This window comes from Triturus cristatus, chromosome 9 (assembly GCF_964204655.1).
Source record: "Triturus cristatus chromosome 9, aTriCri1.1, whole genome shotgun sequence".
Lineage (NCBI taxonomy): Eukaryota > Metazoa > Chordata > Amphibia > Caudata > Salamandridae > Triturus > Triturus cristatus.
The window spans coordinates 1,058,311,356-1,058,328,500 of NC_140592.1; the positions used below are offsets into that span (position 1 = coordinate 1,058,311,356).

The 17,145-nt window shown below is 47.5% G+C and overlaps 1 protein-coding gene across 2 annotated transcripts in view; it reads right to left on the reverse strand.

Annotated features, from left to right (window-relative positions):
* The window catches only part of TOGARAM1 (TOG array regulator of axonemal microtubules 1), an 846,610-nt gene that overhangs the window by 117,420 nt on the left and 712,045 nt on the right, over positions 1-17,145 (reverse strand). For both annotated transcript variants that reach the window (XR_014968891.1, XM_085626936.1), the window contains exon 19: positions 14,736-14,916. Coding sequence is in view for 1 of the 2 variants with exons in the window: in XM_085626936.1 (XP_085483062.1) it covers positions 14,736-14,916 (181 nt within the window). In the remaining variant the exon portion in view is untranslated. The remainder of the gene's footprint in view (positions 1-14,735; positions 14,917-17,145) is intronic.

Here is a 17,145-nt window from a genome sequence, read left to right on the forward strand (position 1 = left end):
TTAGAAGTATTTGCGGTTTAGTCGGAAAGGGGTAATTTATCAGTTTTGTGGTCTTCCCTTTCTCTCTTTTCAGCCGCTTGGTGCTACACCAAGGTCCTATAACCAGTAGTTGCCTTCTTGAGAAGGAGAGGTGTGCATTTAGTGATTTACCTAGACGATATGCTACTGATGTCTCAAGATCAGGGAGAATTTCTGAAGCACATGAAGTGGACAACAGGTCTCTTAGAAGCATTAGGATTCATTATCAATGTGGAGAAGTCTGTTATGATTCTTGCTCAGGAAGTCTGGAATTCCTAGGGTTTCAGGTCGATACCATTATGACTCGTTTGCGTCTTCCAAGAAGAAGTTGTCCAAGATCAAGGAGGAGGTAGCTTATCTCCTATCAAAGGATATAGTGAGTTTGCGAGGTCTGACAAGAGTGGTTGGCCTTCTGTCCTCTTCCATTCAAGCGGTTTCCCCAAGTCCATTGCATTACAAGGCTCTGCAGAGGCTGAAATACTTGGATTTGTGGAAAGTTCTCTGGTACACAGACACAACTCCTCTGTCTTAGGAGGATTGGGAAAACCTTCTTTGGTGGTGGAGCAACCTGGATACCTGGAATGGCAAGGCAATTTTTGGAAATGTCCCGGACTATACGTTAGAGTCGAATGCAAGCAGCCCTGGTTGGGGTGCGCAAAGCTAGGACAGATAGAAACTGCAGGGGGTGTTGGAGTGGTCCCGAGAGGAACTTCCTTTACACATAAATTGCTTATTAGAATTGATGGCAGATTTGAATGCTTTGATGATCCTCAAGACCACTCTAAGAAACAGTGTTGTGTTGATTCGATTGGACAATTTTACAGCAGTATCTGAGATCAATCGCCTAGGGGGTGCATGGTCAAAACAACTTGCAGACCTGGCCAAGAAAATGTGGTATTTCTGTTGGAGTTAGAAAATCCTGTAAGACTGGAACTCAAGGTTTTTAAGGAATTTTCAGCGATTCAAAGCTAGATCCAGTATTTTTCGAAAGGATTCAGAACTTGTAGGGTCCGTCTCAGGTGGATCTGCTTGCCAGCAGATTGACTATTCGGGTGTATCGGTATTACAGTTGGAGGCCAGACCCCTAAGGCCTTGGCAGTAGATGTTTGCTTCAAGTTTGGAACAGAGAGAAATGTTACGAGTACCCTCCTTTTGCTCTATTGCAGAGGGCGTTATTAAAGGTACGGAGGGTGCGATGCAGCATCGTCTTGATTACTCCATTTGGGAACACTTGGGTTTGGTTTCCGGGTGTAATGGAGTTGGCAGTGGAAATTCCACATTTTATTCCAGGGAATTCAGGCATTTTGGTAGGACTGGAAGGGGAAGAGCATCCTCTTCTGTTGGAAGGAAAATTGAACCTTCTTGTTTGAATCATTTCAGGAGAGGCTAAGAGCCAACTAGACAAATCATGGGCACCAGCGATAAAGAAAAGATATACAGGAGTGTGGAGAAAGTGGTTTAGTTGGTGCTTGCAACGGAATTTGGTTCCCAAGGAGGCGACTGGGGTAGATAAAGCGATTTTTCTTGCACGTTTGTTCAAATCAGGCCTAAGCTACAGAACAGTTAACTGTTACAGATCGGGTATTTCAGCAGGACACTCCCTAGTGAATGACTTTGCTATAGGTAGTGATCCTTTGATCCGCAGGGTAATGAAAGGGATAAGACTTAAACGTGCTCCTAGGGCCAGATAAAATTCCTTATGGAACGTTAACATGACTTTTTTCCAATTTGTCTCTTGGCCTGACAATTCTTATCTATCAAGAAGACAGTTATCACTGAAGTTGGCGACTTTACTCAGCCTAATATATATTAAAAGAGAATCGGATGTTAAGGCGTTAGAGATTTGTAGAAGGTATTATTCACCAGATGGGGGTTCACTTCGGAATATGGAAGAGAACCAAAACATCTGAAAACCTCTTCTACCCCTCTTTTACTGATGGAAAGAAGCTGTGTGTTGCGAGTTGCAGGAAAGTTTATGAACAAAGCATGCTTTATGTTAGACCAGGATCAGTTACTGATTTCTTTTATCAAACCTTATAGGCCAATATGTACTGCTACTATTTCAAGATGGGTCAGAGCAGAGATGTCTGAAGCAGGGGAAGATTTGTCTAAATTCTAAGTGCATTCTTCTCGGGGTGCAATGGCCAGCAAAGTGTTTTGGGCAGGAGGTTCACCTACAGATATATTGAAAGCGACTGAGTGGTCAAGTGCTTCCACTTTAGCAATCTTTTACCTTAAGCATGTGGAGCATGTGAGCAGTGTGGCGCTGGGAAGCTGTAAACATGCATAAAGGCAGCCTCTGGTCTTGTAATGAAATGGCGACTTTTTAATTATCATACAGAGAGAATCTTGAATTAATTAACCCACCACAGCCATGTGGATTAAGTTGTGAAGTTTTGTTGTGGGAAAAGATTTACTATTGTTTAGAGTGTTTATTAGTCTAACTATTTTTTCCTATTCACAGGATTATGTATGTCTACTTTCATTTCTTTCCTCTTGGTATTTTTCCCTCATTTCCAGAGAATTCATTACTGTGAAACTTTCACGAACTAAGTCAAGTGCAATTAGTTGAAGTCTTCAGAATAAAGCAATGTGGGATTTGCTGTGTTTCGTCGCAACTTTAAGAGGAAGATGCCTAGTTACCATGGAGTTATATGCTGTTTTGAAAGTTCTTATTGGAATGTCTTTATTCATGATGTAATGTATGGTCTTTAAAGGGCTGCATGTAGAGGCAGCAATAAAAGGTTATTGCATAATGTTAGCCTCCGTAGTCTTTGATGAAATCAAGATTCTCTCTGTATGATAATTGGAGAATCGCCATTCTCTGCTTACGGGGATCCTTGGATGGCGGGGCAGGCTTAGCCAGGATCCTGCCTGTGCTCGGCTGGATGTGGATCGTCTGTTGACTGGGGTCTAAATGTTCCTGGAACCTCAGCAGGATGGGCTGGTCGAAGTCTTCCGAAGATGGCTTGGATGGAGCCGAAGAGGATCTACATCCAGAATGCCCCAAAGTGTATTTCGACTCTGTAGCTTTCGAGTGTGGCCGAACTGACGTTTTCAGATCCGGTGCCAAAGTGGCGGTCGACGTAGTGGGACGAGGCTTCGAGGCAGGCCTCAGCGCTGGGGGTTGTAAGGGCATCAGGTCCGCTCGGTTGTTCAATGTTGGCCATGAGACAGTGGTGTCCCAGAGCCATCTGAAGAAGCACGAGAGCTAGATGCTAGTGGTACTCACTGCAGTACTTGGCAACGGGTGATGGGCTGGCGGGGGTCCTTCAGCTTCGATACCAGAGTCGGAGGTGGCCTCCGAAGAGAATGCCTCTTCAACCTCCACACCGGACATGCCCAGCTGCTGCAGAGCTTCCTCCTCAGCTTCTCCAAAGATATCCGGAGTGTATTCCTCTCCCTGGTGCTGAGCTATTGAGGCCGAGGCAAAGCGACACATCCAACAGTTTCAAAAGTTTTTTTTGTTATAGAACTTAAGACACGCCGCACAGGATTCTTCTTGGTGATCAAGAGATAGGCACAGGTTGCAAACTTCGTTCAAGTCTCTCCTGGGATACTTAGCGTGGCAAGATGATCAGAACTGAAAAGGAGTCCTTGCCATCATGTGGACATTCTTGACTGTTGAGTGTGATGGAGTTGAATGGGAGAGCCCTGCTTTGAGAGTTTGTAGATCACGAGAAGAGAACGGCATCGAAGTAACTTCAAAGGGTAGACCGATGAAAAGTGGGATTGCTTTGATCGACGAGGGACAGTGCCAAAGGCCTGGTGCGAACACCTAGTGGCATCAAAGAAAAACAATATGACTATGAAGTCTAGGCCAATGCACATTTCCTAAAATAGGTTGAGTCACCATACCAGGTGACTTAAAAAAGACTTCTTCGAGAATAAAATCAAGTCCGAACCCAAAACTACATGGCAGGAGTATGCACAACATGAATAGCTACAGCTACGGATGCCACAACCATAATAATTGCTACTTTAAAAAAAATGTGTTGTTTTTTGTTATAATACCTTTCTTCCTGCCCGGAAAGAACGCTTTTGTGCTGTGAAATACGTGTTGGCTGTGGTTGTATGACAGAACCCCTCAAGCACTTCCCTCACACGCCTTTAAAACCCAGTCAGTACCCTGCATGCGATGTTACCATGTGTTACTTTAGCACGCAAGTCGTTCCAATGACTTGCTTTAGGGGGCACTGGACTTTAGAATAGTAGAAATTATTATTCCAACTCCAGGCTACGCAACAGTAGAGACAGTGTTGGACTTAAAAATCCAACACCATTCCAACAAAGCGCCCACCCTACAGAAAGTCGGTGTACTGACTTTGCTGTAAAGTCTGGTCATTGTAAAGACTGCGGGGTAAAATAAGGATTTACATTCTGGCACAAGATGAACTATCAGTGATTTATTTGATGCACTTAAATGAAGACAAATTAAGTGATCAATGATCAGCCGCCAAAGTAATATTAGCTGCTCCAATGCAAAGCCACATGATCATTTTATCAGCTCGAGTCTGATGCTCTAGGGAGGAGTCACGCAACCCCAAAAGGACACTCGCCATGGTAGTGGGGATGGGATAACCCAGCATGTCTTTTATGTGTGCCAGAATTTCTTCCCAGAAGGGGTGGATAGTCGGGCAATCCCATCATATGTGTTGGAAGTCCCCGAGTAGTCCGCACCCTCTCCAACATCTATCGGAGGTGGCGGGGAAGATCTGCCGAAGCTTGGAAGGATGCAGATACCAGTCCATCATGGTCTTCAGGTGAGCTTTCCTGAGTTCCGTGGAGTGGTTGAATCGCACATTATCAGTCCATAAGTGCGTCCATTCCTCGTCAGAAATAGGACGGTGAATCAAGTCTTCCCACATGGACATTTATCGGGGGCGTGGGGATAGGGTGGTTTTAAGCAGAAAGCTATATATAAACGAAATCACCCCTTTCATAGAAGCAGTCTTGGTGAGGAAGGTCTCAAATTTTGTCAGAGGCCGGGTGGCCGCCTCTCTTACCTGGGGAGTAAGGGCCCAATGCATCAATTGAGTATAATGGTCTCTTTCTGTGTCCTCTAGCCCATAGTCCCGTTTACAGTTATCAAAAGTGAGAGGGTCGAAGTTATGGAACAAGTGTGTCAGAGCTAAGCAACCTCCTTGTCGCCATGCATCAAAGGGTCCCTCATGCTGGGCCGGGGGAAATGCTGGAATGAAGTGAATCGGAGTAAACGGGTAGGGGAACAAAGTCCACCTTTCGTCTCCCGCGACTGAGTCCCATACTCTGAGGGTGGTGCGTGTGTGAGTGCTAATATAGGTATTCTGCGGTCTGTCCTTATGCGGGCGCCAAACCAAGTCCCAAACAGTCCTCCCCGTCACACTCCGATCCATATGTAGCCAATGTTTTTCGGAGGCCTGTTGTGACCATTCAACCAAGACTCTCAACTGCGCCGCTTTGTAATATAAAAGAATGTCCGGGAGTGCAACTCCCCCATCTGTGCAAGAGTGGCGCAGAAGGGAGTAAGCAAAGCGAGCACGTCCCCCCTGCCAGATAAAGCGTAGGATCATGGACTTCACTCTCCGAAAGAAGTCACCCTCCAATTCAATAGTCAAGGCCTGAAATAAATAGAGGAGCTTGGGCAAGAAGATCATTTTCACGGCGTGGATGCGACCTAACCATGACAGGAAGAGAGGTTTCCATTTCGGGAGTTCTGCTTGAATGCGTGCAAGGGCGGGGGGGAAATTGGCAGAATAGAGCCCTTCAATTCTCGACGTTAGTTGAACCCCTAGATATTGGATGGAAGAGGTAGCCCATGGAAGTGGAGTAAGAGACTGGAGCCTGAGGACTTCGGTAGGCGGGAGGCTAAGATTAAGTATATATGATTTATTTTAAACCCTGACACCAATTCAAAACGTTCAAGCTCCGACTAAGTGCGGGAGGGACTTGGAAGGCTCAGACAGGGACATAAGTACATCGTCCGCGAACAAGGATATTTTATGGGATTCCCCCGTGAATGGTAATCCCTTAATATCAGGGTTAGTCCTAATCGCTAGAGCTAACGGTTCTATGCTGAGAGCAAAAAGTAAAGGTGAAAGCGGACACCCCTGACGTGTGCCTCTAGAGTGGCGGAAAAAGGATGATTGTATCCCGTTGATCACCACCCTGGAGCTAGGAAGACAGTAGTTATCTCTAATCATAGTGAGGAATTTAGGCGAAAATCCGAATGCTGTAAGTGTGTGGAATAAAAATATCCAATCAACCTTGTCGAAGGCCTTTTCGTCATCTAAACCTACTAAGACCGCTGGGATTCGACGTCTGTTGGCCGTTTCTATCAAGTGTATGATTCTGCGTGTATTGTCGCCCTTTAATAAATCCCGACTGGTCCGGGTGAATGAGGACTGGCATGAGATCGTTTGGGCGTTGGGCTATAATTGAAGAATACAGTTTGCGTCAAGATTCAATAGGGCAATCGGCCTATAAGAGGCGCAGCATTGGGGATCTTTCCCCGGTTTGGGTATCACTGATATCACAGCTTCGGACATGGTGCCTTCCTCCGCCATTTTGTTAAAGAGACGTGTGAGGATGGGAATAATGTCAGAGGCGAATGTCTTATAAAAAAAGGGCGGGATAGCCGTCCGGACCGGGAGCTTTAGGAGACTTCAGGCCTTTAATGGCCATGGTGACGTCCTCCATTGTAATAGGAGCGGTAAGCAATTCATTCCATGCATCGGACACCTGGGGCAGGTGCCGTGCTCGGAGGTACTCCTGCTGGGCGTTCGAATCTAAGGTTTCCCCAGTGTATAGGTTCCCATAAAAGGAGCCAAAGATCTCAGCTTTGTCCTAGTCTCTATGCGTAAGTTCCCCCCCAGGGACCCCGAACACCGCCTATGTATTCTCTCTCTTTTATTTTTTAATTGTCTGGCAAGATGTTTACCAATTTTTTTTGCCCTGGGTGTATGAGAGGTGTCGTAGTTTGAGTAGCGTGAACTCCGCCCTATTATTGTAAATGGCCCTGAGTTTACCTCGGAGCGCTGTGATGCAGCGTAGCGTTTGACTGGTGGCGTTCGCTTTATGACTGCGTTCAATTGAAGTCAATTCAGTTTCTAATAGCTCTCTCTCACTAGCGCGCTGTCTATTCAATGCCGCATTTAGGGCAATACATTCCCCCCGGAGAACGGCCTTCAGCACATCCCAGATGATAAATTCCGAGGTGTCTTCAGGCTTATTAGTAGTGAGGAATTCAGTATTAGTTTCTCTTAATTTAGTACAGTATTCCTTGTCGCGAACAAGCGACGGAGGAAAGTACCACCTGGGGGTAGGCGAAGCGTTCCCAAACCCATTGAGACAAACAGAGAGTAGACTATGATCGGATACCGAAAGGGAGAAGATCTTGGCGTCCCGCAGAACTCCTTGGAGAGACCGCCTAATAAAGACGTAATCTATCCGGGAGTATGTACGATGGACGTGCGAGTAGAATGTATAATATCGGGTCTGTGGGAAAAGAGTGCGCCAAGCGTCCAGAAGGCCCAAGTCCTGTATGCGCTGTTGTGTCTCTGCCAAAAAGGAGCCCATGCCCGAACGCTGTGTGTGTGTACTGTCCAATTCTTTCTGCCGAATCAGATTAAAATCGCCCATGAGGATCAGCGGACCTTCTGCAAAGTCTATTATTAACTTCCTCAAAAAAGTGTGTAGGAAAACCGACTGTCCAGTGTTGGGGGCATATATTGCCACCAGGGTGCAGACCTTCCCTCTCAAGCGCCCCTTGACCATAACCCAACGGCCATCTTTGTCACTCTGAACCCCCAGTGGTTGAAATTGTATGGAGGAGCAAAACACAATAGCCACCCCCCTATGTTTCGTATGGGCCGATCTATAAATTAGTGGAAAATGTTTGTGGCGGAGACGCGAGTCTTCGGTCCTGGCTAAGTGCATCTCTTGTAAAGCCATTATGTCGAGGTGATGGTCAGTAATGTATTTCCAGACTTTGTGGCGCTTTTGAGGGGAATTAAGACCTTTAACATTCCAAGTTCTGATAGTAATCAGCATTTTATCACAGGAAAAAGACTACATCTCTCCACAAGCGCCGAAGGCCCCAGTTTGTCACCGCTCCCAATCTGTCCCCTTGTGATAGTGCAAGACCCAAGCATGCCAGCTGTGCGCCCCAGAAAATAGAGGACCCCCCAGGGCAATTGTTAAAAAGTCGCCACCACAACCCTCCCAGACCCACCCTAAAACCCCCATACAAATGAGAACAAATAGAAACAAATATATAATACGAACACTACTTGTGGTCCCCCTGCGGGGCCGAGGAGGTCCCCTAGAGACCATGGGAGACAGCAGGACCGAGGACCCCGTCCACACTTGTCCCGGCAGAAAGTTCAATCAGAAGCATATTTGTGTGGCTCATGAGAAATAATCACATGTCTAGTGAAATATATCTAGTAGGCATCAACAATGGCAAATACAATATTTAGCAACTACATGGATCACAACCTATATCGAAAAGCAGTAGAATCTTCGACTGTTAGGCCCACCGTGCTATAAACAAAAGGAAGCAACATCAGGCTCACTTATAAAGTCTGCCAAGTTTGTGCGCAATCCTCCTCTATAGAAAGTGTCCAGCGCTGCCAGAACGTGGGCAGCAGCGAAGGCTCAGGAGTGGGGCACACCCGGTACTCCAGGAAATGCCAGCCCCCGGTGTGGATCATCGAAGGTGTCCAGAGGCAGCAACCAGTACGTCGTGCAAGCAGAAAGCTGGGATTCTCGGCCCATGGCGCACTCAAACAGCAATCATCGTCGACCCCTGCGCGACCCAGCAGACCACGCTGAGGTTAGCCGAGCTCCCCGGGCAGATTCACCAGATTTACCTTGGGAGGGGGCAACCTCCTCAGCGGGAATGCCCAGGAGATCCAAGCCTTCCTGTAGGTTGGTGATGTGGCAGCGTGTGTTCTGGAATTCGAAGCTGAGCCCAAAGGTATATGTCCACCTATACCTGATCTTGTCATCTCGCAACTTAGTAGTTACGGGTCTGAGCAATTGTCTCCGTGCCAATGTAGACGGGGCGACATCTTGATAGATGGTGCAGGAATGACCTTGAAATGCGACGGTATCTTTCGCCCTGGCTGCCTGGAGGACCGCCTCTTTGACTTTATAGGAGTGGAATTTGGCCAGGATGTCACGTGGCCATTTCTTCTCTCCATGTTGTAGGGCCCCCACTCGATGAACTCGGTCCAATTTTATTTTAAGAGTCTGTGGTGCTAGAATTTCCGAAAAGAGACCTACCACGAAGGCCTCCAGGTCAGGCCCCTCTGCGCCCTCCTCCAGGTCCCTAATTCGTATGTTCTCCCTCCGTGCTCTGTTCTCGAGGTCCTCCGCCTTAAGTTGCGATTGAAGAAGCTGACCTTTAAGAAATCGTGCATCGTCCTGAAGCTCAGTAGAGAGTTGCTCCTGTGCCTGGTGGTTTGCCTCGAGGTCAAGGACTCTGGTGCCTACTGAGTCCACATCTTTTTGCAAGGAGGACAGGCGCTCCGTCAAGTCCGATCGCAGTTGGTCCATTGAGGATTGGATGTCTTGGCTGATGTCACTGCGCAGTTCCGATTTGAAGTCCTTGAACATTGCTAAGAGGTTCGCCTTCGTAAGTGCCATCGCCGCAGAGCTCGAGTCTCCCCGCAGTGCTGATCGTTTTTCCGCAGACGAGAAGAAATCTGAGACCTTATTTGGTGTCTTGCTCGCTGTCTTCTTAGGCGGCATATGGCTGAAACCTTCAGAGGCGTGCAAGCGATTCCGGAATGTAGTACGTAAGAACCCAGCTGTGAAGCGTCATGGGGTAGTGCCAGAAATGGGGACCTCCGAGTTGTAAGAGTCCGCACCTTGGAGCCCACAGATGGTGCCGCCCAGGGACCCAGCAAGTCAATTACCCGGCGCACAAGGGAGACCACCGGTGGTACATGAAGGCATGGCACTCAAGTGAGTGGCTAAACCTCTGATAAGGAAGAGAGCCCTGAGACAATGTTCCCACAGCCAGATGGAGCCAGAATGGAGGCACTGTAACGGGGGTAGCGAAATGCCGGCCTGTGGTGGGGAGGGTTGCCAGTGCGCGACTCGCAGGTAACGGTGAACTGGCGCTGATGATTCCTACACCCAGGGGGAGATGTGCAGGCCTGACGATGTCTGGCAGTGGCGAGCAGCTGCCCCTCAAGTCTTCCGCGTGTTTGCCTAAAAGCGCCGGCCTCACGACAGCCAGTGTAGGGGAGGCTCTGCTGGCAGCGCTTAGGGAGCCCTCTGAAGCGGAGACATCAAGCAGCGCCGAGTATTCAGCTGTGAGCGCGAAAAAGCGCCACCATTCAGCGGAGCACGGCCGCCATTTTAACGTCAGGCACACTCCAAAACGAGCCGGGTTCGGGAACTAATTACGCCGCCGCTGGTGCCCCCGGGCCATCCGCTACAGTAAGCACTATTCCGCTCTTCGTATGGGAGTTGCAGCGACCTCACCTCCGATGTAGAGTCGGAAAGGACTCTTGTCGCCACAGGAGCCGCGCCGCCATCTTGACCGGCAGTGCCTTCCCCCACCAAGGTGCCGAAATCCAATACGGCAGTTATCGCGGTAATCAGCGCAGTTAAGTAGTCATTGCCGATGCCTCACACCTTCATGCACCCGTAGATGCCATTTGCGGTGTGGCTTTGCTGCCGCAGCTGCTTCTTTCCTCGCCAGGACAGCGTGCGGACCAGGAGACGAGACAGGCTACGTCTGTTCGGCCATCTTGCCCGGCCACGCCCCCAGCCCACATTTTTAATAATACTGCAGACATGCGCTTTGAAGTTTTTTTGGGGGGCGTTGAGGATCAGGATGATGCAGGAGTGCCATTTTGCAGCTATCTAAATATTATTAGCCAAGTCACTATAAATAGGAAATGGGCTCATCTGAAACAGCGTTTATAACTATGGTGGCGATGAGAACAAATAGACTGAGCTCCATAAGCTTTAATCACAATTTATCAGTCACTTCGATGACAAGTGCCCTTGATGGGACAACCAGTGACGATACAGCTCCATTTAAGGGTAGTTAAGATGAGGCTAAGGATACACATATAGGGAAAGGGATAAATGATCTAACACTGAATAAGTGAACGTCATTCAGCAGGAATGAGACGGATTGTGTGTAAACACCCGAGAATGGGGTGTCTTCATGTAGGACAACAGATTATGCTACAATTCCAGTATGAATTTCAGATCAGTATTAAAGGTAAATTGTGAGCTGCAAGTGAATCGATGTCAAGTTGGTTTACGGGGAGGAAAATGTACAGGTACCTAATGGTAAGGCATGAACCGGCATCAAGCATGAATACTTGAATGAACCATGTACAGTCAGACTGTTACTCCAGGGAAAATGCACCCGCTGAAACTGAAAGATCCATTTATCAGTGTATGTAATAAAATTATGCTACAATCTTGGTGCTAATTTCACCGCAATGTGGAAAAATGTGGTGTTTCAAAATAAGTAAATGAACGGAAAACCCAGTCATTGGTTTTATTGCAAGGAAAAATAACTACATTTAAGACATTAAACATATGATCCTTGTGAACTTAACCCATGTTGCTTTAAAGCTTAGTAACATACTTGCAGTGAGGCTCCAATTGAGCTGCTGGATTTTTTTTTAGGCAGTGGATCGGGGAAGGCAGGGACTGTGTTGTTTTTCAGAGTATCACTATATGAAGGTTCTTTTTATTCACTAAATTCTTGTACATAATAGTGTATTAAAATACTATGAAGTAAACTATGAAATCTTGAACCAATTATCACCAAATACCAAAACAAAACTAGATGAGGTTATGTGGTTACCATGCAAAATTAGGCAACATTTACTCTAGGACTTCAAATGCTATAAATCACAATTGAATTTCTGATGCAAAGTACGAGGTAATCCTAAAAATAGTGAAACAAAAGTGCCATTATAAGTAAATGAAAAACAGTGGCCAAGGAAGCACTTGCTCCAGCTGGTGATACAAGTTAGCAGGTAAGCCTAGGACAAGTGCTGATTTACTGCTTCCTTGTTCCCTAAACCATTATGTTTGAGGGGCTTGCAAGCGATTAATCTAAAACAGCTGGTCTGAATTGGACAACAGAGGTATACTTTCCTTGGTGCAGAAAAAGGATTGACTGCATGGATAACTTCACCGCCTGCCATAAAACAGAGTCAGAATTAACAAAAACCAAGATGCAAAGTAGACCTTCACACAGGAATATGTGAGGTAGAGCATGAACCCTCCCACCAGCGCAACGAACCCAAGCCAGGCGGCCACCAACCTCGCGAAGTGGATCAGCAACTCCGCAGACGACCTCGCCCCTCTGATGACCCCGCCTAGCAGACCCGGTAGCAAGAAAGCCCCATGGTTCACCGACGAACTCAAGAGCTCCAAGAAGAACTGCCGAGCCCTCGAGAGAACCTGGCGCAGAGACCCAACACCGGACAACATGACTGCCCTCAAGCTCGCCACCCGAAAACACCACCAACTCATCCACGCCACCAAGAAAACCGCATTCAAGGAACGACTGGACAACAATGCACACAACAGCAAGGAACTCTTCAACATCGTTAAAGAGCTCTCCAACCCCAACGCCGGAAACAACGACATCACCCCTTCGCAAGACCTCTGCAACTCCCTCGCCTCCTACTTCCACAACAAGATCGCGGACATACACAACAGCTTCAGCACTCAACCGACGCACGCCACAACCGAACCACCGCCCCCCACCACCACCCTCCGCGCCTGGACCCCGATCAGCACCGAAGACACCGTCCGCACGATGAACTCCATCCACTCCGGATCTCCTACCGACCCCTGCCCTCACCACGTCTTCAACAAGGCCGACGCTGTCATCGCGCCCCACCTGCGGGACACCATCAACACCTCCTTCGACACCGCTACCTTCCCAGAGAGCTGGAAGCACGCCGAACTCAGCGCTCTACTAAAGAAGCCATCAGCCGACCCCACCGACCTCAAGAACTACCGCCCCATCTCGCTGCTCCCGTTTCCTGTAAAAGTCATCGAGAAGACCGTCAACAAGCAGCTGGCCGCCTTCCTCGAGACAAACGGTTCCCTCGACCTCACGCAGTCTGGCTTCCGGGCCAACCACAGCACCGAGACCGCCCTGATCGCAGCCACCGATGACATCCGAGCACTGCTTGACAACGGAGAAACAGCAGCCCTCATCCTCCTAGACCTCTCCGCGGCCTTCGACACTGTCTGCCACCGTACACTAGTGCAGCGACTCAGTAACGTCGGAATCCAGGAGAAGGCACTGGAGTGGATCATCTCCTTCCTCGCCGGAAGGACACAGAGAGTCCGCCTCCCCCCGTTCAGATCTGAAGCCACCGAAGTCATCTGCGGCGTTCCTCAAGGCTCCTCGCTCAGTCCAACCCTCTTCAACGTCTACATGAGCCCCCTCGCAGACATCGCACGCCAGCACAACCTCAACATCATCTCCTACGCCGACAACACCCAGCTGATTCTCTCCCTCACCAACGACCCCGCCACCGCCAGAGCCAACCTTCACGAAGGGATGAAAGAGGTAGCCGAATGGATGAAGAACAGCCACCTGAAACTGAACTCGGACATGACGGAAGTCCTCATCCTGGGATCCTCACCCTCCGCCTGGGACGACTCCTGGTGGCCCCCCGCCCTAGGCAGCGCACCCAAACCAACAGACCACGCACGCAACCTGGGCTTCATCCTGGACTCCTCCCTCTCCATGACCAGACAAGTCAACGCCGTCTCCTCGTCGTGCTTCAACATCCTGCGCATGCTACGCAAGATCTTCCGGTGGATCCCCACCGAGACCAGGAAGACGGTCACCCAGGCCCTCGTCACCAGCCGTCTGGACTACGGCAACTCCCTCTACGCCGGAACCACCGCCAAACTCCAGAAGAGACTCCAGAGGATCCAGAACGCCTCAGCACGACTCATCCTGGACATCCCCCGTCGCAGCCACATCTCCGGACACCTGAGAGACCTGCACTGGCTCCCGGTCAACAAGAGAATCACCTTCCGACTCCTCACCCACGCACACAAAGCCCTACACAACCAAGGCCCAGGATACCTCAACAGCCGCCTCAACTTCTACGCTCCCAAACGCCAGCTTCGATCGACCGGCCACGCCCTCGCCGCCGTCCCCCGCATCCGAAGAGCCACCGCAGGGGGACGGTCCTTCTCCTACCTCGCAGCCAAGACATGGAACTCCCTCCCGACCCACCTCCGCCTGACCCAGGACCACCTCGCCTTCAGGAAGCAACTCAAGACCTGGCTGTTCGAGCAGTAGCGGACCCCCCTCCCCCAGCGCCTTGACACCCTCTGGGTGAGTAGTGCGCTATATAAATGCTTTGATTGATTGATTGATTGATAGATTAGCTTCTTACGTTACCACAGTGTCAATATAAGAAATTAGCATGCTAAGCAAAAGGTGGACGGGATTAGCATGGCCCACAGTCTGTGTTTCTTACTTCTACAAGCATGGCTTTCCTTCCAGTTGAGGAACAAGAAAAGAATGACAGTAATTACCATATTTATAGCAATTTCTCAATGAATGTAGAGCTTTTACCCTCCAAACATGGAATTCTGATGACTCAAAAAATAACCTATGCCAATAGTATGGAAAACTTTAGAAAAATTGCTTTGTAATTTACACACAAAGCAAAACTTTAACTGTGATGTTATAGCTGAGCATACTGCATTACCTTTACAATATTTGTAACAACAAGGTCTTGGTTAGTTTCACAGTCCGTCAAGAGATTTCTAATTCCATCCATTCTGACACGGAAGTCTTGTGCATTTAGCGAAGCTGTCAATGCCTTTATATACTCTGCAGATTCCATTAAATTTCGAGGGACTGGTTTTCTCGTACTTTCTCCAGTTTCCCTAATGTAAAGATAAAAGAAATATTGTAACAAATATTGTAAAAAAAGAAAATAGCTATGAAAATCTTTACTATATATACATTTTGGCTCAATAAAAACAAATACACTAACTCTCCAGTACATCACACTCAAAGTTTATCACAGAAAGGGTACGTGTTTTTTTTTGTAATTACAATACTGAGTATACCTGGCACTAAAAAAGGTGGTCCATTAAACCAAAAAATAGAAAGATACAAAAGTAGCCTATGGGCATGCGGGTATGGAGGAGATCAAAAGTGAGGGAAAAGTCTGCTATATGTCTAAATGATTAATAAAGGGACTCTTGTATCATACAAAAACAAGACCACAAACGAGCCTCATGCAGATCCAACATTTCAGAGTATAAAACACTTGATCACCTGAAGGAGCCCATCAGAATAATTTCACATAATAGTATATATTTTTTAATCATTATTTTGCTGGTATAGTATCTGTTGTTCGAATGTCAAATGAGCCAACATTTTGGTTTTCCACCCCAATTAAAACTGGGATAGGAGACTTTTTTTTAACGGAATCTGTGAAGCACAGGGGGCTTTTTGTTTTTTAAGTCATCACTATATTAATATATATATTTAAACAATATTATAATACAAACTACGTCAGGTTTATCTTACTTAAAGTCTACTTTGAGAAGTAAATGTTGTTTCTTTATAGGAAGGTGGAGTATGATGTGGTGATGCTGGTTAGGCTTCACCCTGCAGTACTCTCACAATACCTAAAGATGGTCCTTGGATTCACAATATTAAATCCAGAGCAGTCAGGTTTTACTAAAGGAACATGTTAAGCATTTCAGAGTACCAACATGGACGATAAGTAATTGAAATGACTGGAAAGAAGTTTTACACCACTTTATAAACTAAGTAGATTCTTATATAAATTTAGACACCAAAACTAAGTCAATCAGATAACTATAACCTGAGTAATAGATTTTAGAAATACATTTAAATCAGTGCACAACAGTACTGCAAATCTTTAATATTGCTGTCAATGGGAAAAAGCACTAGTGACAATAAGTTACTTGCAGGTTGAGTTGCGTTGAATCCAAGGAAGATAAAGGAGATGCGGGCCCCAGTACCAAGCCATGACAGTCAGTTCAATTATACCTGGCATGAGAAGCCCAGATGCAGAGTTGTCCTGACTTTCCTTGGTGCTGAAGCAGGAGCCGTGGGGGAGCTGGTTTTACCGCTTACACAGTGCTGGTGGGGAACCGGGTGCAAAAATGTAGACAACGAAGCCACTGCTGACATCGGATGAAGGTTTTGTGAAGTTCCATAAAGGTACAGAGCCAGGACAAGCCACAGTCGTGCAGTTCCAGGAAGGTTGCCACAGGTACAGGGTATCACGCCTTTGGTTTGTGCAGCTACTGTTGTCACAGACTCTTGTCTCTTCTTGTGCCCTTTGTTGCAAGTCAGATCAGAATGAGGTGATGGTGTTACGGGTAGCCCTTAACTCCTAGATTTGGGGGCTTTAGGGGTGTGGGTGCATTTGACCAATGGGCTACTAGCCCCAGCGGCTAATCCGCCGCCTGAGGTGACCACATTCTGGGGTGTGGGTCAACTGTTCTACCCAGAACCCTCAATTCTACCACTTTTAAAAATGGCAGAAGTCTTCCTAGGCTGTACAGACTAGGTAGCTAACCTTAGAGGTGTGGCTAGCTTTCTGGGGGATGTACACCTCTTGAATACCCAATTTTCCCACCTGCCATGGTGCAAATGTGCCTGGGGGCGGGGAGACTGTCAGGATCTCACTTGTTTTTTTCACAGGAGTGAGTGCAGGTGGCGAGGACTAGTCCCAACCTCCCCGTCAGACAGGACCCAACACAGGTCAAAGTCAAACCTACCAATCAGGAAGAGGGGAAGGAAGAGAAAACTGAAGACATCTGGACAATAGGGTCTACAAGCCCTTCGTCTGGTCACCCAAATTCCTCAAAACCTCCTCCTATAATTAAACAGACCTCATTCACTATAGTTATGTATGATTGTGATCTTCCCTTGATCCTATATATAAGCCTAGACTCAATGTAGGTACCTGATGACACCCCTCCTCCATCTAGTGAGTTAGTGTGGAGATGCAAAGCAATGAGGTCATCATTTCTGAAACACAAGGTTAGTATTCATGACTCTAGGAATCGGGAAAAGAATCAGAGGAGTAGCTGTAACAGGATGAGACTACAACGTAACTATGCTCGATA